The sequence below is a fragment of the Temnothorax americanus genome, unplaced genomic scaffold (assembly GCF_048541705.1).
Source record: "Temnothorax americanus isolate GAGA-0224 unplaced genomic scaffold, ASM4854170v1 Scaffold41, whole genome shotgun sequence".
NCBI classification, from domain to species: domain Eukaryota; kingdom Metazoa; phylum Arthropoda; class Insecta; order Hymenoptera; family Formicidae; genus Temnothorax; species Temnothorax americanus.
The window spans coordinates 155,207-180,243 of record NW_027509559.1 but is presented as its reverse complement, the minus strand read 5'-3'; the positions used below and the strand labels follow the sequence as shown (position 1 = coordinate 180,243).

Below are 25,037 nucleotides of genomic sequence, written 5' to 3'. Positions count from 1 at the left end.
ATTAAACGAGCCATTTCTAACGGCGGCTTCTTAAACGCTGGCTGGGGCTCTGTGTCGTGAGAAACGCCCGTTCGCAGCCCGCGAGAAACTTCAGTAGCACGTATAACTTACTTATCGTGCTTGACCCAATAATGGCGTACCTCGATCGTCCGTTCGGTGTTTAGAAGCACTAGGTATTTGATGTATCATGCGGCTTGCGTTAATCGCGAGAGATCGGGAGCTGATACCGGGGCGTGGATTTAACGAGCGTTTTACCTCACGCGCCGGGAAATTTACTAAAATAATAACGTAGTATCGACGATTCGGACATTAATTACGATTTAATAAACGTCGTATCGGAGGAAATGACGGGCGAAATATAGATGTATTCAGATTCGATGTCCCGCGTTTTATTAAATTTCACCCGGATGCCAGATGCGCGGAATATTTTTAACACAATATTTCTGCGTCGAATCATATCGCTCGTAACCGATGCGTGATATTAATATTTCAAGCTTTCTCCCGTCCCCCCAGCCTTCTTCCCCCGCGCGAATGGCTACCGCGTATCCGACGACCGACGCAAATATTGCGTATAAATTTACGGGGCCATAAATGCAGTCGCGCTACGATAACCGACGCGCCGCGCTACATCATGACACTTTTGAACTTTAAGCACAGTCTCGAAAGTCTATACGCGTACTACTACCTGTCGCATGCACCGAGCTGAAATTTACGTGCACGGTAGAGGAGGATCGAGATAAAGCGCTGGGAAAATTTTAATTACACGTGCAAGCTTGAGGCGCATTTAGTCGGAATTATCGGATATTACTTAAATGAAGATTAACGTACAATTTTTCAATCAGTGGCTTAAGCTTCGATCGGAAGATTACTCTGGGATGGTACAGAGATAATCACGTTGCAAAGCGGTATTATTATTATTATTAATTACAGACCGCAACGCGATCCGATTATGAAGAATTATAACTGTCTATTTGGTAGTATAATTGGTAGTATATTAAATGTACATATTTTTGTATGATTTTCCCATCGCGATTAAATCGAATAGCTCGTATGGCAACAACGTTTCGCATCTGTAGCTTACCCGAACTTAATCGTGCGTTCGTTGCAATGCAAAATACCGCTCTTCACGGGCGATCGATACATCCGTCGTTTCTAACGGCACTTCCAACATCGTCGGGTGAATCGTAAGGGTCGTAAATGTAGTTCCGTCGTATATACCACGCCACCGTCTGCCACGCTATCGCAATGTTATGGAAATACCGCGATCGATTTGATAGATTTGCATAACACGCGTGTTACCCTCCGTACGTTTTTACGACGGGCCACCCCGTGATAGATGATCCGACGTTGCACAACGCTCCTCGTATGCGGACGAATGATTTTCTCTGAGAAGCGCAGTTCTTCGAGGGACTTAGCTGGGGGTGCTTTCGGGGCCATTACGGCGAGAAATATGCCAGATCGATAAATGGTCGTATAGATATACTCTTCCGTATATCTCTTTCTCTCTTGAATAGTTTCGAATGGATGTAAACGGAAACGTGAGGTCGAATAAAATTTCCGGTGACGCCTTGAAAATTATGTTACAGAAAGATGTTCTCGTGGGAAATTTAATAAGAATTTTTTTTACCCGCATAAACATCTTTCTTAAGCCGAATTAAGGCTTAACTGAATCTGTACTTTATTCTAGTTTCGTACCTAATGCCCAATCTAAAATATAAATATGTTTGTATTTTCTCCGCTAAAAGGCGCGAACGTAAACATTATTGTACGCGAGATTGATGGATTTGAGTTAATTTATATGCTGGATTCATATTTACCTTTATCGGAACATAAATACTGAAACTACGCCAGAGAGAGATTCAACTTTTATCAAATCGACGTTGCAATATGTGCGTGTATCTCGTCCTGAAAATCCAAACGGGCAAACAGTCATATCTATTGCATTGTTTTTATAAAATTTGCTGCAGTTCTATTTGTAAGCGCTTGATGGAACGGAAAGTAGTTCATAGAACACTTAATGTTGGTACATTAATATATTATACATTATTGGAAAATTTTTGTAGTTTTGTTAAAAAAGGTCCTTGTTAAAATTTTTGTGTAAAATAATCAACACATACATGTGTAGATTTAACATATGCTTGCTATGTTAATTGAGCTTAACAAATTTATAATGTAAAATTATTAAAATAATTTAAAAAATATATTAAAGTAAAACAATTTGAACGTATTTATTAAATGTGTTAAAATTTACAGAAAAAGAGTGTTAATTTTATCTTAAAATCTTAACTTTAACATGAAAGTTATGTTAATTGTACACATAAATTAACCTCAAATTACAATTCAGAATTACATTTTCTTTCTGTCGAATTATTTTAACATAATATCGGTGTTACCATTTAAAACATCCATATTATGTTAAATTAACACAAAAATTTGAGTGGACCATTTGGGAAATGTGATTTATGTTATATTTAACACAAATTTTCCAGCAGTGTAGATACGGTATTAATATATCGTATGTATATAACAATGCTAACACGTACAAATGATTAGACATTTCGGAAGAATAGGATCTATCCTTTTGCAAACAAAACACTCCATTCAAAGACTGCTATTCATTCCTACAATACAGCCCCTTTATGTCTGGTATCTTTTGTGTTTATCTTATTGTGATTATTCTTACACAGAAAGTGTTTCATTAAACTCAGAAGTTCATATAAATTGTCTCTATTTCAATTCGACATACACATGCACATACGAAAGTAGTCAGCTATTACGGTTTCATGACTCTGGAGAATTGCATATGATATCTTGCTTGACATGAAGAAAACACGCGCCAAGAAGCAACAGAGAAATACCGTAATCTTGTAACATCTCTCAAAGTTGGCCAGAAGTCAGAGATAAACCAGCAAAATAATGCTCGATAAGTTTGGCATCGTATCTCCCGCAAATGTAAAGATGCGCGGTACCTCGTAAACATTAATAAAAAATCGTAATTTTGTTTACTGCCCTGTATCTATAGAGATTATATCCCTTTAACGCAATAGTGCAGAATTTTTTCGAACATTACGGAAAATAAAATTTTGTTTATTATTTCACAAATGTGTCTTTACTATTGTCTGCGGTATCTCTTTCGTCTCTCGAGTGTGCTAGTTTAGCAGTATATTCAAGAATTCTTTTCTTGATAAAAATTGCCGCTAAAAGTATCGCGCGTCGGTCGAGTTTAAAAATGCGAGCGCGCGCGCGCGCTTCGCAAGACACAATTATTTCCACAAAACGGAAGGACATTCGGTGTATCTTACTTAACCACGTAGCACATGTTCTTACCAAGCTGTCGGCTATTCAAGAAACGTAGGTACGTTCTACGTTAAGGACGTACACGAGATTAATCTTTTTTCTCGTCATTCTATTTTTTCGAGTACAGCGTCCCTTTGCGCTTTGTAGTACAAACTCAAAGTCTTTATGAGAAGCTAAGGTTACGTACAACGAGGAACTATCGTTTGTAAAGAGAAATGTTTAATGATATAACAAATGTAACAAGGTATCCCGCTACAATGTTTATTTCGAGAACGGAAAAGAGAAAGAGGAATATTATATTTATATAACGAGATATGACTATGTTAACATTTCTTTAAATAATTAGGGATGTTGTTACGACCGGTGGACGTTAAGATGTAAAATAAAGATCGCATGTATTTCCGTATAATAATAATAATAATATATAAATGAGTTTGATTATAGCGAAAGGGTACAACTGGGTTACTCGAGCAATCTGCAGTAGCACGAACATTCAGTGCGCCGCCAAAAGTAATTAAACTATGCTATTCGACAGACGGTACCTATTACATGGTTTAACATTTCGCAGATTACAGTCGGACACAATATGGTGAATTGTTCCATCCGGTTGGTATACTCTACTTTAATCCGTGCAATTCCGCCGCGTAAATACGCACAAGAACAAATGGAAATTGTAAAAACGCGTTGCATTTGCATCATGAATTCCAGGGGAGGACGCTCGTGACTAATCATTGTTACCGTGAATGACACATCGGTATATAGAAACAAGCTTTATGGCGACAGGCGACCCGTTCGACACACGGGGCTCCATTTCACTCGTTGAATTGGACGGACGCGACAGAAACTTCGTTACTTAGTTAAATTGACGGAAATCAAGTTTTCCTCCTACTTGCGAAATTGCGTCGATACGCATCGTGACGAAGGCGCAGCCGTATATGCCTGTATCAGTATGTGCAGGCACCATGACTCAACATCAGCGTGATTGCAAAAAGTTGTGGAGTTTTGCAAGAAGTTGCTTAATGCGTAGTATTCGTACAACTTCTAAACGCAAAAAAAAATTTTAGCATGAAAATTATGTATACAGAAGTTTTATTGGAGGTTCGCGAAGTATGCGTGTGTATTGGTTGCGACGAAACATATGTGTATATGACATTGTAATTTATACGCCCTGTCAAAAGTGAATAGATGCGTGAAACGTAATTTTATACCTTTACGAAACGATGAATATGGCGATTTATAACATATTTCCCGTGGCAAAAACATTAGGCAAACATTTATGAGAAATAAATCGCATATTAATTCGAGCACAAGATTTAATATTGTTTCGTCGCGCGGGTACGTACGCACTTTTACGTATATCTCCATTGCTGCGTCAGTAATTTGCTTCCCATCATTTATTTCCTTTCTCTTACAGGCGACGAAGCTTTATGAATATTCCTGCCGTGCGAAAGTGCCCGATAAAATAGTAATATTGGCTGTAGCGATAGCGGGGCAGACGTCGCGCGCGAATGCCTCTCGTTGCGACAGCCATCGCGTTGTGAAGTATTTGAAATGCAAAAATAAAATGGGATCTCTACGTATTAAATCACTTAAAGTATCTCTCGCGGCGCACTTACTTTGATTTCCCGAAGTCGGCGTGAAATAATAGATGGCCGACGTCCCAGGCTATAAAAATATTAGCTGACGACATCTCGCAATTAATAGCGCAGCTTTCTTATCTAAGCGCTATACTATATGCTATTACAAGACAGTTATTTAGAGATGTCATTACTAAAGCTGTTTATTATTTTACTTCTCTTCTTTTTCTGATAATATTGTAATAAAATGTAAAATAATCATGTATCGCAATAAAATCTTGTTTACGCGAGAACATAGATGCATAAAATGTTAATCGTTCTCAGTTGCCGCAATAGTAAAAATAGTTGATGCAACTGAGTCTCAAATAGAAAATATCGAAACTTATTCACAGTCATTTTTAACGAAAACTGACGTACGAGTAATACTTCCTGCGACTGCATAAACTGACAAACATGTCATTTCGCATGTCTGTTTCGACTGTCCTCCCACAAGTAGTTTGAATGACCTTCCACTGCCATTCCAGAGCGACCTTCTATCGATTTTGGCTCCAATCGGTATGACTATCTAGGCGTTGCGTTGGTTGAACAACAATATGCATTTGCCAAATTTCTATCACACTTTCTTCTTTCGTCTTGCGTAAAAAATATATTTGTGAAATGTTTTTATAGCTCCCGTACTTTTAGACAAAAAAACATTTTTGAAAACGCTATTTTATACTCCTTAATATAAATAAGCTAATCAATTCATAATTGAATTAAAATATTCATTGTATATTCTTTCGCTTTGCCCTTTGACATATTAATTGTACAGGGTAAGTCATTAAATTTTATATTTTCCATTAAGAGCGCAACTGTCTCTGGAAAGTTAGAAAGTAATTTAACTACTTATACGCGAGGTACCTAATTAAACCGCTTTTCCCATTTTCCTTCTTTTTGTGTATATAATTTCATTATAGCAGTTCGTTTGTATTATATTATCAGACGAGTTGAAAATTAAGATGCGGTAAATTTAACGCGGCTGTGAAACAATGCGCCTGGAATCGGCGGCGTCACAATACGTAGCTCGCTGTATGTTAACATAGCATCTAAAGCATAATTATCCTAATCTCCTGTTCTTTGTGAGTATACATTTAATTCGCATTATTATGATTCCCACGTACGCACATGACAAGAAATGTTAATACGCAAAGAAGATTAGCTTGTTATCCTGATTTTCCGCAAGATCATCCCTGATTTAATTCCCAACATAGACCGTAATCAATTATTAATGAACGCTGGTACATATAATTCATGTTTCGCTAAACTAACCAACATTGAGGATTTAATTAATTATATGCTCTAATAGATTATATTAAAACTTTTGATGTTATGATAATCTTGGATTATAAGTAATTTGCATCGATAATGTCGCTCCATCTAATTTAAAAATTTCATATTGTTGCGCATATTTTAAAAATTTTGTTTTGCGAATTGTTAAATATATCGGTAAATCTAGCAAAATTGTGGAATGTAATTGATTATACTCGTGCGAGTTATTGATGATTACTTTAGATGTTGTTTCTCGTGATGCGCCAATACAAATGGATATCATCTGTCAATGTTAGTGGATAATGTCATTTGTCGGATATTATTTTGACAAATTGTTATGTATCGAGTGAATTCCGTTGAAATGGAATATCTAAATCAAAGAGACTTTCTTTTTCTCTTCTGCTAACATCAAGTTTCGTGCATGGTATCATTTATACAGAGAAATATACGTGAATTTCTCTCAGTTTTCTTAAGACGCAAGAAGTTTCAGCAATTAATCAATCTATTGATATTTTCTCTAAGTTTTTTATTAACCCAGCTAAAGATATAATTCGTTTAACAATAATTATAATAATAAAAAGCACACATCTCAAAGAGAATAATTCATCGTATCTCACCTTTTTTGTAATTTATTATGCGTTATGTTACATAATAAAGTATCGCATTATGTAGTATTAAAGTTTCTCGTATACATAGTATTCAACATTACTTTGCGCATTTGTTAAGTGTTGAAACAGCCTTGTGGAAAAGCCATGGTATTATAATTTCCCTATTTCGCATAGGCAAATTTCCCAGGGGTAATAGTTAGGATATGTACATATAGTTAGCCACTATTAATTGCCATTTGACGTGATATTAATCGCAATTCTGCTCCTAACAACGTTATGCAATGAAGGTCACGTGGCTGAAGTAATGTCCCATATGAGTGCCCCAAGCGCGCTATTCTCTTGAGAAGAATTGCCCATATGAGCGTTCCAAATGGTGCCATAATTCTCGTTGTAAAATGCAGGTCGTAATTTACGACGAAAATCTAGACACCGCATAATAACTATCGGATTATTACTGCACGATTGCCGAATTACACGCACACGTCGTTAAATCGGACTTCGTATAATTTAGTCTGACCACATTGATACACGATTTGCGTGCATGAAAATATCCATCTTTCAAATGCGTTGAAAAAAGAAAATTACGTACAGCCTCCACCGACAATGTTATTCGATAAAAGTTCGGTGTTAATACACAGCACTGAATTATGTATGTGCACGAGTAAACTTTTTTGCGGCATGCGTTAAATGTTTTTAAATTGTAATATGTTGTATGTAGTTTTATGATTGAGTTTATAACATTTGAGAGAACTTAATATTGGCTTTTATCACATCTTTTTAAACAAAATTTTGTATATTATTTTCACAATTTGTGGAATGTTACTATTTGTTAACGATCTACGTTATAAATATTTCAATCATTTCAGCTTTTTCATTAATTTTTGTTAATTTAATTGGATAACGCAAAATGACTGTGGAATGAAAAATAAATTTATTAGAATTAATACAACAATTGACTTTGTTCTTCCATAATTATTTTTGAAATTCTAATTTTCATTGTAGAATGAAGTGGTGGAAGCGGCGCTAGAAGCTCTATTAAATAAACATGAAGTACCTCTTCCAACGTCGACAACATCGTCTTTGTAAGTATATTCATTAAAAATGTTCTCTATTATATGTGTTATGCAGATACCTTTCTGCGGAAAAAAATAAAAGAAATTGAGTGGAACGTTGTCATAAAACAATTTTTAATATTGTAAATAAACTTTTTAATTGTCAGTCATTTAATTCATTAAACTCACAAACTTTTTAGATGTACTAATGAATACAGCTATGCTTTAACGTTTTATTTTTTAAAAAGTATAAATATGATACAATACACCTTTTGAGAGACATTATATTTTATACGAGATTATTAAAAAAATCCATACTAACAATAAATTAAAAAAATCTGTATGCCATGTAACCATAACGTAATTCAATTTAATATAGTAAAATTTGTAAAATGTACTCATTAATGTAAATTTTTATAAAAATTCTATATTTGTAAAGAATGTATAAATCAAATTTTAATTACTAACAACCCACAAAGTAACAGTCTTGCAAGTTCTCATTTAAATTTTATGATTAAATATATATACGGTTTTTTTAATAATAAAATATATATTGCTTTATTTTTCAGAGAAAAACTTCTCAATAATGTTGGGAAAGAGGAAAACTATAATTTACTAGAAGACATTTACGAGACACTAAATTACGATTGTGGTAAGATAACATAATTTTTATAATTAAATAATAATTAAATAAGAAAATTAGATATTTGTTTCAAACTCGTTATACAAACAGAGAAGATTATTTGACCCTATAATGTTGAGTAAATTTTAAAATCAAACTGCATTGATTCGTTTTCACGATTCGGTAAACTGTTATTTACCAGTTACTTCGTAACAGAACGTTACGAAGTTTGAAGAACAAACAACTTGCTGCCGTAAGGCATCGTTCGCACTCATTATTGAAACAACTTGTCCATTCGTGTTTGCTCGCGCTCGCTTGTGCTTAGTTTAGATCTGACTTTAAACGTTGAGACGATCATCATAAATCTATCGCAACCAAATTATGAAAACTTATCACGTCGACACGTTGTTTGCTTGAGAAAAAGCTCGAGACGCTAGTTCCAAGAATATGCAATTTTGTCAGAATCGGAAAAAATTCGAATTGAAAAAAATTAAAAGAATTGGAAGACACACATAATCTTTTACGTGGTCAGGATGTTTTTATGTAATATTTAAAAGTGCACAAATAAGTTTTATTCTATAAGTTATAATAAGATGAGACTGCAGAACGCGATTATTCTTATTCTACGATTGACAGAATAACTGTAATAGAAGAGAAAAATATGAAATTTTATAAAGTTTCCTTTAGTCCCGAATATTAACCGATTTTTAATCGTTCTATTCAAATAAGTGGAAGCTAATTTGGGATTATTCTCTGTCCAGCGCCGAACATTGGCACAAACACGATAACTGGTGCCCCTTGATTTGACTGTGGTTTCTGGTAGTATTTTTTACGCTGAACAAAAAATTATATAGGTCTTATAGGGCTAACTGCTTTAGTTTTCGAGATATGCAGTATTAAAGCTCAAAATAAATATAACTTGGTATAAATGTCAGAGATTAAGGGCGACCTCACCAATTTCAATGACCTTGATATATGTTGTCAAGGTCATGACCCCGAGTGATCTTCAGAAGGTTTTAGCCGTCGCTCGTTATTTGTTAAAAAATTATTAACAAAAAAAAGTTTTTAAAATATAGCAGCTATTTTGAGTATTGGAAGGCATAAATAACTAATATACTTTCTATGCGAAACGAGGTGCCACATGGGTTCGTGGCGTGCTTTAAATACTTTTAAAGCGCGTCACTAACCTACGTAGTAAACTATTTCAACATATATATTAGTTATTTGTGCCCCCTAGTCCAGTCATTTTAGACGAAAATATGGCTTCTGTGCAAAAAAATTAGTAACCACTATTTTTTTTTAATCGCTTTATTTCGTTGTTTTAAATAACATATTAAAAATTGAGAACGATACCGGGTGTGCTAAAAAAGTTATTCAAGATCAAAGGTCACGAAAATTAGTTTTTTGCGAAAATCTCGTTTTGTATGGCTCGGAGGTCAATTAAGGTAGTTACAAAAAAGAAAGATCATGAAATTCTCTACAAAAATGGTTCTATTCATTTTTCACATACGATGAACCGTTTGCGAAATACAAAGTGACGAATGTGTACGTCGAGCGTTGTATCCATTTCCACACCATCTTTGAGGTAAGATACAAGGCGCATAAAGCTAACTTTACACTAAAATTTATTTTGCTAATAATAATTACATTAATGACCAACAAATGATTCGCATAGAGAAAAATTGAGAAAATAAAAGTATGCTGGGAGCCAACTTACTGGAGGTGTAAAATATGAGTCCCCTGTGTTGCCAATGAGAAGTACAGTAACCTTGGCCACGTTCCGTAACGCCCATATGCCCTCATTTTTTATAGTAAACGTGACGTATGCTATAAATAAATGGGTGAAGGTGGCAGCTGGCTCGCATTGTTATTATTATTACTGTAAAGCCAAATAAAATGACAATAATATGTTTTCGCGATACTCAAGCGGCTCTACTGGAAAAATTCGCTGATATTTCTTTGGATAGTGGTGAACAACATGTCGATAACAGAGATTCGCGTATTAAAAGAGATAACGAAGACGTGCTAAAATTAATTGAGTGGTTCAAACATCACAATCCGTTTCTGGCTATGAAGCAAATAATGTCCTTGGCAACTGGAATTATCGGTAATGATGAAATAAACTGTCATAATGCACGTAATATTGGTCTCCAATCATTGAATAATATAATTGAACAAAAATTCGATAATATATTAAATTGAAACGATCTAACAAGGTTCTTTCACTTTTATTTGTGAATAGTTCTGTGAAAGTCCATGATTGCAAAGTTGCCATAGATCCATTATTACTCTTCCAGAGAATCAGTGTAAATAAAAAACTCAATGAACATCTTAGTGACTATTTACATTATGAATTAAGTCCATATCCTACCTCACTCTTTGATAATTCCGGTATGCGTAAAACAAAAAAATCTGTACTGTATCAATGCCTTCAACCTGTGGATGTTGAGATATTTTCTGACACCTTTACATTTGTCATTGATGGCGGATTTTTCCTTCACCGAGTTATATGGCAGCAACGTGATACATTTCTCTGTGTTATTAACAGATATGTTACTTATATACAACAACATTTCGGAGCTAACGTGATTGTTGTGTTTGATGGGTATAACGACAATAATAAGAACGTCAAGGCAATGGAACAGTCACGAAGAACCGCCGCAATTTCTGGATCTCTCGAAGTTCTTTTCGATGAACGTATGCAAGTGCCAATTTCTCAAGAAAAGTTTCTATCAAACCGCTCTAATAAAAAAAAATTGATTTCAATGCTCATGGACACATTAAAAAATGTCAACATCGCAACAAAACAAGCTCGTGATGATGCAGATGTGTTATAATTATTGAAACAGCAATGGAAGAATCAATCGTTAACACCACTGTCGTATAAGTAGGCGAGGACATTGATCTTTTGGTTCTTCTCATAGGGCATAGTCATTCACAGCAACAATTATTTTTCATGAAACCAAGCAAGGGAAAGGTCAAGACGCAATTTTATAATTCTTCAAGCTTTGACAAATATCCTCATTGTAAGCAACATATTTTATTGCTACATGCAATAACCGGATGTGATACCACTTCTGCTTTATTTAATAAAAGAAAACTTAAAACAATAAAAATCTTTGAAAATTGTCCTGATTTATATCAAACTGCAGAAGTTTTTCAACAAGAAAATTGCTCTCAACAACTTATATTTGAGAACGGAGTACGGATAATTTTGGCGATGTATGGAGCTCCTAAGTCGAAAACATCTCTTGATAACTATCGGTACTTGAGTTTTGCGAAATCGACTACGTTCAATACTGCTGTAAAATTACAATCGCTTCCACCTACAACTGCAGCAGCTTAACAACACCTGTACCGTGTATATTACCAGGTCCAAACATGGCTGGGAAAAGATATAGATCCACAACACAGTGGGGCTGGATCTTAAATAACAATATTTTGGAGCCCGTTACAACGTTGTTACCACCTGCGCCGAACAGTATTCTTAATACTATTTTTTGCCATTGTACAAAAGGATGCGGTGCAAACTGCGGATGCAGGAAAATCGGATTATCTTGCTCCATTGTATGCGGCAACTGTCATGGACAATCATGTCTTAATGCCATGCCTGAAGCTTCTGCTGCTAATACGTCCGATAATGATTCCACTGAGTATGATGAGATTGATCCTACTGATCTTTTATTAACAAACACGAGTGAAGATGATAAAGATAACGAAGATGTAGAACTAGAAGAACCTATTGATGAAATACATGACATTCATGAAGAAGATGATAAAAAAATTTTTTTAAATGATAAAGATTAAGATTAAATGAAAAAAAAAATTAAAAAAAATTAAAAAACGTAATTTTTTTACATTTGACATGGATTAGGCCTACTGGAGACACCATGTAAAAAAACGCGCCTTGTATCTTACCTCAAAGGTGGTGCGGAATTAGATACAACGCTCGACGTACACATTCGTTACTATGTATTTTGCAAACGGTTCATCGTACGTGAAAAATGAATAGAACCATAGAGAATTTCATGATCTTTCTTTTTTGTAACCTCCTTAATTGACCTCTGAGCCATACAAAACGAGATTTTCGCAAAAAACTGATGTTTGTGACCTTTGACCTTGAATAACTTTTTTAGCACACCCGGTATCGTTCTCGATTTTTAATATGTTATTTAAAACAACGAAATAAAGCAATTAAAAAAAAATAGTGATTATTAATTTTTTTGCACAGAAAACTTAAAATGACTGGACTATTCCAATACTCAAAATAGCTGCTATATTTTCAAAACTTTTTTTTGTTAATAACTTTTTAACAAATAACGAGCGACGGCTAAAACCTTCTGAAGGTCACTTGGGGTCATGACCTTGACAACATTTATCAAGATCATTGAAATCGGTGAGGTCGCCCTTAATCTAGACATTTACCAAGTTATATTTATTTTGAGCTTTAATACTGCATATCTCGAAAACTAAAGCAGTTAGCCCTATAAGACCTATATAATTTTTTGTTCAGCGTAAAAAATACTACCAGAAACCACAGTCAAATCAAGGGGCACCAGTTATCGTGTTTTCCCCCAAACATTACTTATTATGCGATTTTGTGTTACTTTTTTTGAATTTTTTGCAATTATATCTTAAGTACCATTGTCTGCTTCGGTTTTGCGCAGTTGATAACGCGAGAATCCGTTAATACAGGCTTGACCGAGTTTTTAATTGAATGAATAGAGAAAAACTAGCGCGAAAAATCCGATCGATATTTACCGCGACTCAAATGAAATCCAGAGTAACCAAGACATTAACAATGCGATCCATTAATTAAGCAATTGGTAAAGAATATTTTTTTCTCGACCTGCGCTTTTATTTCTGTCGAAAGAATTAATGGATCCTCTCCAATAGGAGAGAAACAAATTCGGGAGTTACGAGAATTAACAAAGTTACCTACAATATTAATGCAAAAAAATTGCAAATGTGAAATAATATAATACTAAAAAAAGATGTAGTCATTTTTCATGCACACTTGCAATGGAAGTTAAGGTGGTCCTTTCGCGGACCCAGCTAGTCAAGTAACAGTCCGTCATGAGGTAATTGAAAACAAACATAGTGACAAACATTACACAACATCCCAATAATTATAATAATATAACATGATTTTACACGCACGATTTAATCGTATTTAATTATTTACTAATTAAAAAAATATCACAATAGTAGTGCGGTTGGACTCGATTTAGGTTAGGTCAGGCATGACAGTACGAGTAAAGCAATATGCGCGTGGATCCACTACTTATTTAACCTCATATATCAAAGCAAAACATTCGGCAAGCCCTTATTTTCAAGGTATGTACGAAATCCGGAAACTTCAAGGAATATTTTAAGACATGAATAATGTATTCATCTGATCGCTAAGTACATGTATTATTCGTTGAAAACCTCGGCCGTGGCGATTTGCATCATTTTATCTTTCTCGTTCATTAGATGTAAACAAGGATAGAATGACAATGGCACGCTCCGCGAACGCACATTTAGAATGACTTATTTCTTGTAAAGTGTCGGTAACCTCACTTGATTTTTCGTACACATGTCCCTTATTACTGTATATTTAACATATATCAACGTTAGGTACTTATCTAATACTTGTTCTCACGAAAGGACCACCTTACCGTGAACGTTGCTGTCGTTACAAATAAAGCTCGGGGCGAGAGGCAGTCGTTCTTCTTCACATTCAAATTATTTAAGCTTTACTAAATTTGTTCGTCCCCGGACCCTTGGTTACGCGTTCTACTTTCCCTAGCAACTGCATAGCGACGTGCAATCTGGCGTCGTATGATAATATTTTAATTTTGTCCTGCGTTTTAATTCCGTCTGTCACATGCATTTTTGATTTCAGCTTGAAATGCAACCGCGAGGATAATTTGTGTAAAAAAAACTAACGCTAATATTATTTTTGAAAAGTAACGCCGATGTCAATCCCTTTTAAGTTGTACATACATCAAATGTACACACTTTTAAATATGTACAGTGAGGAAAATAAATAAAAAAAAAATAATTGTCTAAATTACGCTTGTTGGCACACAAATAATGTGTTATGTTATAACGAGCAAAAATTTTACGATATCTTTTTCTTCTATATTCGTTTTGAAATAGCTTGATCGCACTTCATAAACTTGTTTATTTGCTATCAGAGATTAGAAACTATTAAGTGCTCTGATATACCTTTATCAATATTTCAATCACACGATTCGATGCGATTTTAACAAGGACGCGCTGTTGCGAGGCAGATATAGACTACATAAATAAGCTGTGTGTGTGCAGGTTTCCTGGCGTTAATGAAGGAACCTCCGGATAGATAATACGTATACTCCGAAAGATTAATGAACTAGATGAGCCTGGCCTCGGAAAATCATGCCCGCGATGGTATATACCGATCCGCCATCGTTACACGGCGAGTCCTATCCTATGCACGCTCAAGCAGCACCTTATTGATTCAACCTTACACGCAACGACAGAGCGAAATGCTTTTTCCCTACCCGTCAAGATAGGAGAAATGTGTGAGTTCGCCCCAAATTTGTTTTGTCTCTTCAGAGTCGCGTATATAAGGATAATCTTATATTATAAATGGACCACCCGTAGGCTGGCGAACTCTGCCGAGACTGCCGAGTTTTCCGAGAAGTGGAACGAGAGACGCATGGAGCGCGACTGAATATTTCATCGATTATATATAGAAAAGCCGTGGCAAAAAGAAACGAAAAATTATTCCGCCTTACAACTCGCCCCTGAATTTCCGTGTTATAAAAGCTCGTTCCATTGAGTACTATTGTCAGTACCGACTTCGAACAATGGCATTATGTACCTCAATGTTATTGTATACATTGTATTACAATGCAATCGTACGGGTCTCACATTTATATTCCGCAATTAAATTAACTTCATCCCTTTCATCTTTACAAGTTGCATTAAAGATTTTATGATCTTACACGCTATATAGTTTATGTTTTTATTTTGCTAATGACGCAGTATGTATACAGATTATAATTGGAAATCTTCGTATCATTAATTATTCCTAGATAGTACATCCTCATCCTGCGCTTCTAATAAATTACAAACACGCTCATTAACGGTAATTATTAATTTCGTGTAATATGCATGTGCAAGAAGTGCACGGTGTCTTTGAAAACTTTGGAAACTTTGCAAACTTGTTGAGTTTCTTTGCGATCAATTTGAAACGTCGACGAGCGCGTAGCCCACGCGGTATATTTCAAAATGCTAATTGAAATAAGCAAGCCATACTCTTTGGAAAGAAGTAAGATTGTTAAAGTCTCTTCAGAAAGTTGTTACAGCTGTCACTTGGAACACTCGTCTGTTGCTGGCAATCATAACCAGCGGTATAACAGACTTTTCAAGTGTTTTCGCGGATTTTACGTACATAGAATTTTATTTTAGTATATTCAAGATAAAAGAAATATGTACGCCGCGTTATACAAAATATAATAAAAATGTATAAGCATATTATAGAAATTTTAATTGAAAGATTAATACCCTCTTTAAATATTATACACACGCTTCATGTACAGTTGTTTTCTGTTCTTAATGCATTAATGAATTAATATTTCATGTGTACTATGCTAAACATGCTCTTTTCATTCGCAACATATGTAGAAGCGCAGGATTTCAGCTACTCGAAATTATTATTTGAGAAGTTTCGAATTAATAATTTTATTGTATCCGAAAGAGTTAACACACTATATATGGCCGCGTACATTTTAAATTCAATAATGGGCAGACATAGAGCTCGATTATTCAGGAGACTCAAGGATAATTCTGTTTGACAGCGGCGTTGTTGTCAGATGATTTTCCACGATCCTTCATCTTCGAGCGCATATTAACCCAATTTACTTTCGGCCGTAGTCGAGTACTGTAGTTACAGTGGAGTACGCTTCAGAAACGTCCCATTAATCATCATGCACGGACAATCGATGCGCGCATGTAATGTATTCGGATCTGACTTCCTCATCGGAACTTATGAATGGGGTCCCCAGTCCCCAGTCCCGCAGTCGCGTCCGTTTGCCGAAGACAACGGTCGTCGTTCAAGTAATGCGCCCTTTGTGACTAATAGTCTGGTACGTGGAACGCATCGCGGACGGAATTTAGCACCCGTAACTTAGAAATACGGTGTACCCTAACGCAATAAACCCGACGCGCGATGTTATGTAACCGCATTAGAGAGAACGCGCTTGCACTATGCTGCGAGCACGCTGTGAGAGCGATTATATGAAAACGCCTGTTTACCCGCCATAAAACATGTAACGCGCCATGATGGTTTCCCGTTAAATATATCGCCAACTTATATCCCCTGCGTCAAGACGCTCCTTTGACGACGGTAGCAGCATATACGTATTCTCGGTCGAAGTGATCTCCGTATCCAAGCATGTAATCCTGAAAAAAAAAAGACAAGGGTAGCGCGTAGCGCGGTACTTTCAAGTTCAAACAAAATCGCCCTGCGGTCTCTCTTTTTTTTTCCTAGCCGTACACCGTAAAGGCGTGCACCGTGAAGAAATTGCCATCCTGGTGGAATCTCTTTCCCCCCGCGTTAACAATTACGCCGACCCTTGAATATCGAAGTTCACTGATAAAAGCGCAGAGCCGCGCGTATATTTTAATGCAATTAATGCGATTCGGTAAATTGCACATGTGAGCATAAATAAGAATAGCTTTGGAAACGTTTGACATGGCACGTGATTAATAAACGAGATTGCAATAATGAGTTAACAATTTTCTCTATTTACCTCGCAATATTTGCGCCACTAGAAAATCATCGAACCATTAAATTCTCCCCGTGCCTGCGCAGTCTATTAGCGGCGATGAGCGATGCGCGTATATAAACCGCGCGTGCTTATCGCCCGGCGTTGACAAATACCACAAATACGCACGGTCGTTTATCAAGCAAGCGGAAAACATGTATTTTTGTTCATAAGGACTAGTAGAGAGACAAATCGTCGGCATAAGCCACACATTATTTCCCTCCGTCGTGACCCAGAACCCCTTTTCGTCCTTACGCCTCGCGCCTCTGCCAGCGCGATCACTTCGCATTTCGTATACACGACAGGAAGTGGTTGTTGCTGTGGTTACCAGAGCATAGAAGATACTTCCCGTACCAACGTAATGCAATCTCGCGAGAGAAACTCTAAGACCTCGGCTGTCACCAAAGATATACAGGACATTTAAGCCATTTGCAAGATTGACTTACGAAGAGTCTATACGGCCCTACTGTACGCCCGACAGCTCGCGATGTCGAACAGTAAAATCGTTTACCGCCTGAGAATTTATGATATCACGAAAATATGTATAAAAGAAAGCATCCGACGCATTTATACGGGGGAACAACGCAGACAGACCGTCGGCGTCGCTCCTATTTCGCTCGCGTATCACCGTGACCCAGAAAGTTCTAACCGAAAATTTCTTTGTCCGCGCTTCCGGGTTAATCGCAGCGTAAATATCCACATAAATCACAGATAACATTTCCATTTCCAGACAACATATTATCCTATATCGTTGATCGCGAACAAACATTTGCAATATTTCATCGCGTGATTTATCATATATTTATCGAGCTAACGGCACACGCGATTACCGTAAAACTTTGCGAACATTATTAGGTCGATGCTTGTTCGCCAAAAGCCCGTCGATTAAAAAAAAAATGTCGATGATAATACCACGTAAACTTCATCGATTCGCTCCATCGATTCTGGGGTCGCATATATAATAATATGACGGAATATCATGGGAGCGCGCGGGATGCGATATAATCCGAAATAATTAACCGGGGAGTATCACGTAGCATCGCACGACCATACAACCGCTATTATGATTATTGCGCGTTTTCGTACCGACATTTGATGTGAAATAATACGAGATCGTTTAAAGCAGCCCTTGCTCACCGCATCTATTTCCGGATTTGCAAGGGACCCGAACATGCCAGGCTTAACAGAGTTATGAAACGCAGCATGTATTATCGATCCCGCGAGATTCACTTGCAATTCTCCAATGCGTCGATTTGCAGTATTCGACATTCATGTTGAGCATTCAATGGATATTTTCCATAAAAGTTTAAAAGAGATAAATCCTTTGTAAAACGGAAGAAAAACTTTTAAGAAGATACCCGGCCGTTACTGATGCGTCCTTAAGATAAACGTAAAGCATTTTTTAACAATTAGAGTATCTGCAATAAATCTATTTTTCGTGTGTGAGGTTTTTGCGTTATATTACTTTAAGACCGACGTACCGTATATTGTTCACGCGCGCGCGCGCGCGCGCGAAACTCACTTCTCTGAGTATCGCAATAAAGAGAGAAATAAACGGTTCCAAAGTGACTCGACGAAATTCCCTCGAGGTGAATTCATGTTTGCGGAACTTTTGCAGACGTCGACGTGAACGCGTTTTTCGATCATCTCGGACAGGAGCTGATCAGATCGGCTTGCGTGGGTTCGTGTCTCTTAGAACGGGCTTTCCGTTGCCTTGGGAACGATCTGACCGCTTTCCTGACCACACTCGACGGCGTAAACGACGTTGTCCAGCATCAGTCGGGATCGGATACCGAGGCGGAGTTTGTGTGTATCGCCACACCGGAAGCGCTGGAGCTACACTTCACCACCGACCACCCTTCTATCGCCTATCTTCTGGTGGGCAGTCTGAAAGGCATAGCCAGGCAGTTCTATAAGGACCAAGCCGATGTGTATATACTGCCGGATCCCTACAACACAAAATTTTTTAGGTAAATCTTTTTACGAGGTTTTTTGCCCCCACTTTATCGCGGCCGACAAGCTCGATTTTGTTTTCTCGCATGTCATGTCGTTTTTATCGAGGATACCGGCCCCAAGTCTCATGCAGAGATTTTTAATTTCCGTTTCTTTTCAGCCCGATTTTGAAAGCGGTAGGCGTAAAAAACGCTATATCGGAGCGTAAAAAGCGAAGAAAATTTTCTAGGCTGTCTCAGCGTTTAGCGAAGAATACAAAAATTGTTATCAAACATCACGCGCGAATGAGTTTTCCGCGGCAACGAATACAGAGGTCCGTGTTACTTTACTTTCAAGCGACACAATTCTGATTCAACGACAACTCGTGAAACGTTAAAAAGAGAACAAGAAGGGGAGAGGGAGAGAGAGAGCAGCAAACAAAAAATATGAAATCAAAACGATATACAAGCTCTGGAAATACGATTTGGAGAAATACGGCGGAAATTGGTGACGCAACATCACCTGTGCAACACGATTATGGCCTCTTCAATATTCCCTAAAATTTTTCAATTCAATTGCGATTAGATCCCTGTATAAACGAATGTAAATGGTGACTGCAGAGATAGATAAACGCGCGAAATTTCAGAATTGTCGATATGATCAACACGAATACGCTGTGACATAAACTCCAATATATAAGCGTCATTTTTCGAATAACTTTTGCGACACAACAAATAATATTCCTTGTGCAAATAATTTATATGCATTTATTTATATATTATCCATTATTTTTATGTAAATAATTCATGTGTTTATGTAGAGTTTCCATTTCGTTTCAATCACGCGACGCGACGTATGTATTTACACCGGTCACGTATTAAAAATGTGGTAGCCCGAAAAAAAAAGAAAGGAAATGCAGATTTATTATATCGACTGTTATTACATCGCTCGTACGCTTTTGCATTACGTATTTAATGTTTGTTCACAAAATCGCGTGTATATTGAAATAATGTCACGCGAGTAGAATGTAATTCGTGCAGATAGGCAAAGGCGCAGAGCACGTGAGAGTACAAACCTTTCGTTTGAACAAATATTGATTCTCCTCGGTGGCAAATATTTGATGATAGGTGCGGTACTACCGAGTCGCACGTTAATTCTGAAAGGATGAGATCGACGCGCGATCATGTAAATGACGTGCAAAACATTGTCACCGCACCATCGCTTACATTTCCGAGTTTAATTAAACGTTTCATCGGTTTGGTTACATTTATCCGCGCGATGGGATATCGCGAAGAACGGCCAGTAATTACCCCTGGTTATATCATCGTAAGAAATGTTGACTCTCCTACGAATCACATCCGCATGTAAAAATGTAGGAGTTAAGTATAAGCTCAATTCCTATATTTATACGCGGCAACACTCCACGATATCGCTGAAACAGCGTTTCTAACGCGTTTATTGCTTCGTGATGTGTACGGAAAAAGGCGCGACCGGACGTGCTCCCTTATTGAATATTTCTTCTAGCAAAAAGGACAGCACCTGCAACCCGCTTCCTTGAATATTACAGATACCGGATTACTCCGGAGCGTTATATCGAACAGCTGGGCGTAGACGACGATTGCGACGTGGTGTCACCAAGTTTCCGTCCACTCTCAACTGAAGCAACGGACCTTCGTATGGGGGTAGCGTGCTTTTGCAAGGCGTTCCCGTGGCACTTCGTCGTCGACCGTCAGCTGGAGCTCGTTCAACTCGGCGTTGGTTTCATGAAAATTTTCGGACACCACTTGAACCGACTCGGCAGGGAGATATCGACATATTTCGCCTTCACACGACCTCACGGCGTCACTCTGACCTTTCACGAGATCTTAAAGCGCGCGAATACACCGTTTATCCTGACCCTCCAGAGACCGCACGACGTCGATAAATATCCCGCGGAGGTATGCTCATAAAATGATATTGCTATAACGATGATTAACTTACTACCCGCGAACTCGGAGTACTGCGTAAAACACAAACATGCAAATAAAAGCAGACTAGACGAGGCAATCATTTGATTTCATGTGACTCTTGCCGCGCGAAGTGGATTACTAATATTGTTCGAACACACGCGCGTGGTACGGTGACTACGGTGAATTTATAAGAAAAACTCTCTACTCTTTATTACAGGGCCTGGAAATGAAGGGTCAGATGGTACACTGTCCAGAATCAGACTCGATTTTATTCGTAAGCTCACCGTTCTTGAACGGTCTCGAGGGCTTAACGGGTCGAGGACTCTTCATTTCCGATATCCCACTTCATGACGCTACAAGGGACGTTATACTCGTTGGCGAGCAAGCCAGGGCACAAGTGAGTAAATTCATGGCTGATTTTATGTGGCCACGAGTCGAGAATCCGTGTTATTTAACGTAAAAATTTGAGTCATTTATATTTTGTGTCATCAATGGTTTTGTAAGATAGAATAATATACAGCGATTGCATTGCATTTAATATGATTAAAACAACGAATTGACGTTTTGTATTATTGTATTCTGATATCCGTAGTGTAATCTTTTTTCAGGATGGCTTAAGGAGACGGATGGATAAATTGAAGAGTTCTATCGAAGAAGCTAACCTGGCGGTCAATGCGGAAAGAGAAAAGAATGTCAGCCTTCTACATCTTATATTTCCGGTGGATATTGCGAAACGTCTGTGGCTGGGTAAATTACAACAATCTATGTTCGATCACAAGATATAGCTATATAAGCAATACTTTTTTTTTTTTTTTAACATTCTTTCTCTTTACTTTTCAAGTGAAATCTAATGTAATAACTTATGAAAATGGGAAGAATGAATATAAAGAATTAACTATAATAAATCAATAAACTATAATTGCAAATATAATTATAATTTTATTCGATCGTTTGAATATACTATGGCTTGAATATACTATTATATTTTATGAGAAATTCTTGATTAAATATTTTTATCTAAATTTTCATATATCTATCGTTTAGGAGAGACAATCGAAGCAAAAACGTATCCAGATGTCACGATGCTGTTTAGCGACATAGTCGGATTTACATCTATCTGCGCTACAACAACCCCGATGATGGTCATCAACATGCTTCAAAATCTCTACGAGCAATTTGACCTTTACTGTGGTCAGTTGGATGTGTATAAGGTATGTTATAAGTCGGGAATAATTGCATAAGGACTATATATAGACTGGTATATAATTTAGATAATTACTAATTTATTAAATTATATTAATCAAGTGAAGCTATCCATAGTCTTCACTTTCTGAAGTTTTTAATTGATAAAAATTCAAAGATAAATCACGTTTAAATGTTCTTTGACGTATTAGAAAAATAATTATTAATTTGTCGTACAAAAGTTTTCTAAATGATATATTATACTATATTTATGTCGCTTCGAAATATCAATAAAAAATTACAGTTTTCTCTCGCTACTCCCGCTAGGTTGCTGAAATGTATAATGCTGCCATCTGTGAGACATCGCAAGAATTAAGTTTAACATACAATTTCTTATCATTATCGGCATTTTCGTTTTTTAACAATAGCACAGATTAATCTGTGACAATAGCAAATAATTTAGTGCCAATAGAGTAAAGAACATGTTGTTTTACAAGCATCAACTTAATTTATCGAGGAATTCTAATTACATCAAACATGGTCTATAAAAGTAGTTATTATATGCGAACATGAATGGAGGCTGCATTGATTTTACTTTTCTTCTTGTATAAACACAGGTAGAGACAATCGGCGATGCCTACTGCGTTGCATGCGGCCTTCATCGAAATACCAATACACATGCACAACAAATTGCTTGGATGGGCCTAAAGATGATACAAACGTGCTCTCATCACTTGACTCACGAAGGCAAGCCAATAAAGGTACATCGATGATTACGTACGATTACAGATAAGATCATGCAATGGTTACATGCAATGCAATTTTCTTTTAGCACAATATCGATGGTTAAATATTTGCAGTTTTATTGTTATTTTATGCACTTTGGTATATTACAATGTTTCTACTTCCATTACTCTAAGCGAGAAAAACACATTACGAGATAGGAGTATAAATATTAACAGTGGCATGGAAATACTGTTTTTAATGCTATTCATGGCATCGCGTTTCGTGTTTGAATGTAAAATATTAAAAAAAATGTAAAATTTTGTAAATATGGTATTTTATTCATCCACATTGGTATTTCATATATGTGATACTAGAAATATTACAAATATGATGTTCTCTACAACATTCGCCAAATTTTTTCCAAATATAATTTTCATTTGTATATGAATAAATCTTTTTTTTTTGTATTTAAAATGATAATCAGTACAATATCTCTCAACTTTCAATTCTCAAATCCTTAACTCTTTGCCTTTCTCAGAAAATGCCATATTTCTCGCAAAGTTTTTCAATTAAGAGCTATTTCTGATTATTAGATACATATCCATTCGAGCAGACAATCCGTTGTTTATTATTCTCGCCTTGAATGCTATTAAAACTTTTTCCATTTAAAGTATTTCTTAACTACGACAACAAGCGGCCGGTTTGAAAATACGAGAAAACGCAAACCATCCACGGTTGCATTAACATTTAAAACAAGTTACGTTTCTTCTTCTTGTTGATATTTTCTTGCGATTGTCACATCTAACTTTTATTATGTTCGTCAATATACGCCGTGCAGAACGGTTATCGAAGAACTCACTAGATTGTCCTGCTTACTGTTCTATCAGATGCGCATCGGCATTCACACCGGGATGGTGTTGGCAGGCGTCGTGGGGAAGAAGATGCCAAGATACTGTCTCTTTGGACATAACGTCACGTTGGCGAATAGATTTGAATCTACGAGCGAGCCACTTCGTGTCAACGTCAGTCCAACTACGTACCTGTACGTTTTTGTTTTTTTTTTACCAAATATATCTTCTTGTATACGCTTACGCCGCGTATCGTTCACGGTGCTGCAAATGTGCTTACAGGTGCTTAATACAAAAATCGGGATTCATATTGGAACCGCGGACCAAGGACAATTTACCGAAGGGAATGCCAGCAAGCGAATCGGGCACGTGTTACTTTCTGAATGGGTATCAGCATAGCGACGTCAGCGCGAGCGAACCTCTCAATGTGCATATTCAAGCTGCAATTACGGAGCTCGGAATCAGTAGCAATATGTAGATACCTTCCGATACGGGGACGTTTACCGTTGATCAGTGTGTTACTTTAACGATATTACCGTCGATAATAGCGACGGCAGACCCGACACTATCAGATCGATCGATGTATATGAGCTCTCAAAGCTGGCACTAAAGGTACATTAAAAGCATGGCGCTAATTGTGTACGAACATATTGAAAGAGAATCCTGTGCGGATACTATTTATACGCAGAGTCTTAGATTGTAATCATTATATACCTACTAAATATAAGAAGCAAGTAAAACTCTATCATGGAATCTATGCTCGTGTGTTATTTAAGAAATATCCTGTCCCAAATATATATATATATATCCATATATCGAATTCTTTGATCTCTATTTTAAATTATTACGAATGTAGATTTATTTTTATACATAACGCAATTATAAAGAAAAATACAGATCAGTCAAGGAAAAAAGAGCAATTGAGCCGCAACAGGACTGATTTTTAATTTTATGAGCCTATTGACATATAAAAAATACAGATGTTTACCGACAGATTCTACAAGGCAATTCTGCCTTATGCGCATTCGATTCAAATCAATAACAGACTGCCAATATCTTCTGTATTATAGAAACTATGTTCAAGCTGTTTCTTCACAAAACAGAGATTTCATTTCTCTTTTCGCACAGCTGTTACATT

General features: G+C 36.7%; 1 protein-coding gene across 2 annotated transcripts in view; it reads left to right on the top strand.

Moving 5' to 3' along the window:
* The window catches only part of Gycalpha99b (guanylate cyclase 1 soluble subunit alpha 2), a 30,434-nt gene extending 5,778 nt beyond the window's left edge, over positions 1 to 24,656 (top strand). For both annotated transcript variants that reach the window (XM_077416099.1, XM_077416098.1), the window contains exons 2-11: positions 7,793 to 7,872; positions 8,412 to 8,494; positions 18,881 to 19,232; positions 20,762 to 21,131; positions 21,361 to 21,540; positions 21,752 to 21,890; positions 22,188 to 22,354; positions 22,943 to 23,086; positions 23,939 to 24,093; positions 24,182 to 24,656. In XM_077416099.1, coding sequence (XP_077272225.1) covers positions 7,793 to 7,872; positions 8,412 to 8,494; positions 18,881 to 19,232; positions 20,762 to 21,131; positions 21,361 to 21,540; positions 21,752 to 21,890; positions 22,188 to 22,354; positions 22,943 to 23,086; positions 23,939 to 24,093; positions 24,182 to 24,377 — 1,866 coding nt within the window. In that variant the 3' untranslated portion in view covers positions 24,378 to 24,656. The remainder of the gene's footprint in view (positions 1 to 7,792; positions 7,873 to 8,411; positions 8,495 to 18,880; positions 19,233 to 20,761; positions 21,132 to 21,360; positions 21,541 to 21,751; positions 21,891 to 22,187; positions 22,355 to 22,942; positions 23,087 to 23,938; positions 24,094 to 24,181) is intronic.
* Positions 24,657 to 25,037: the final 381 nt, after the last annotated feature.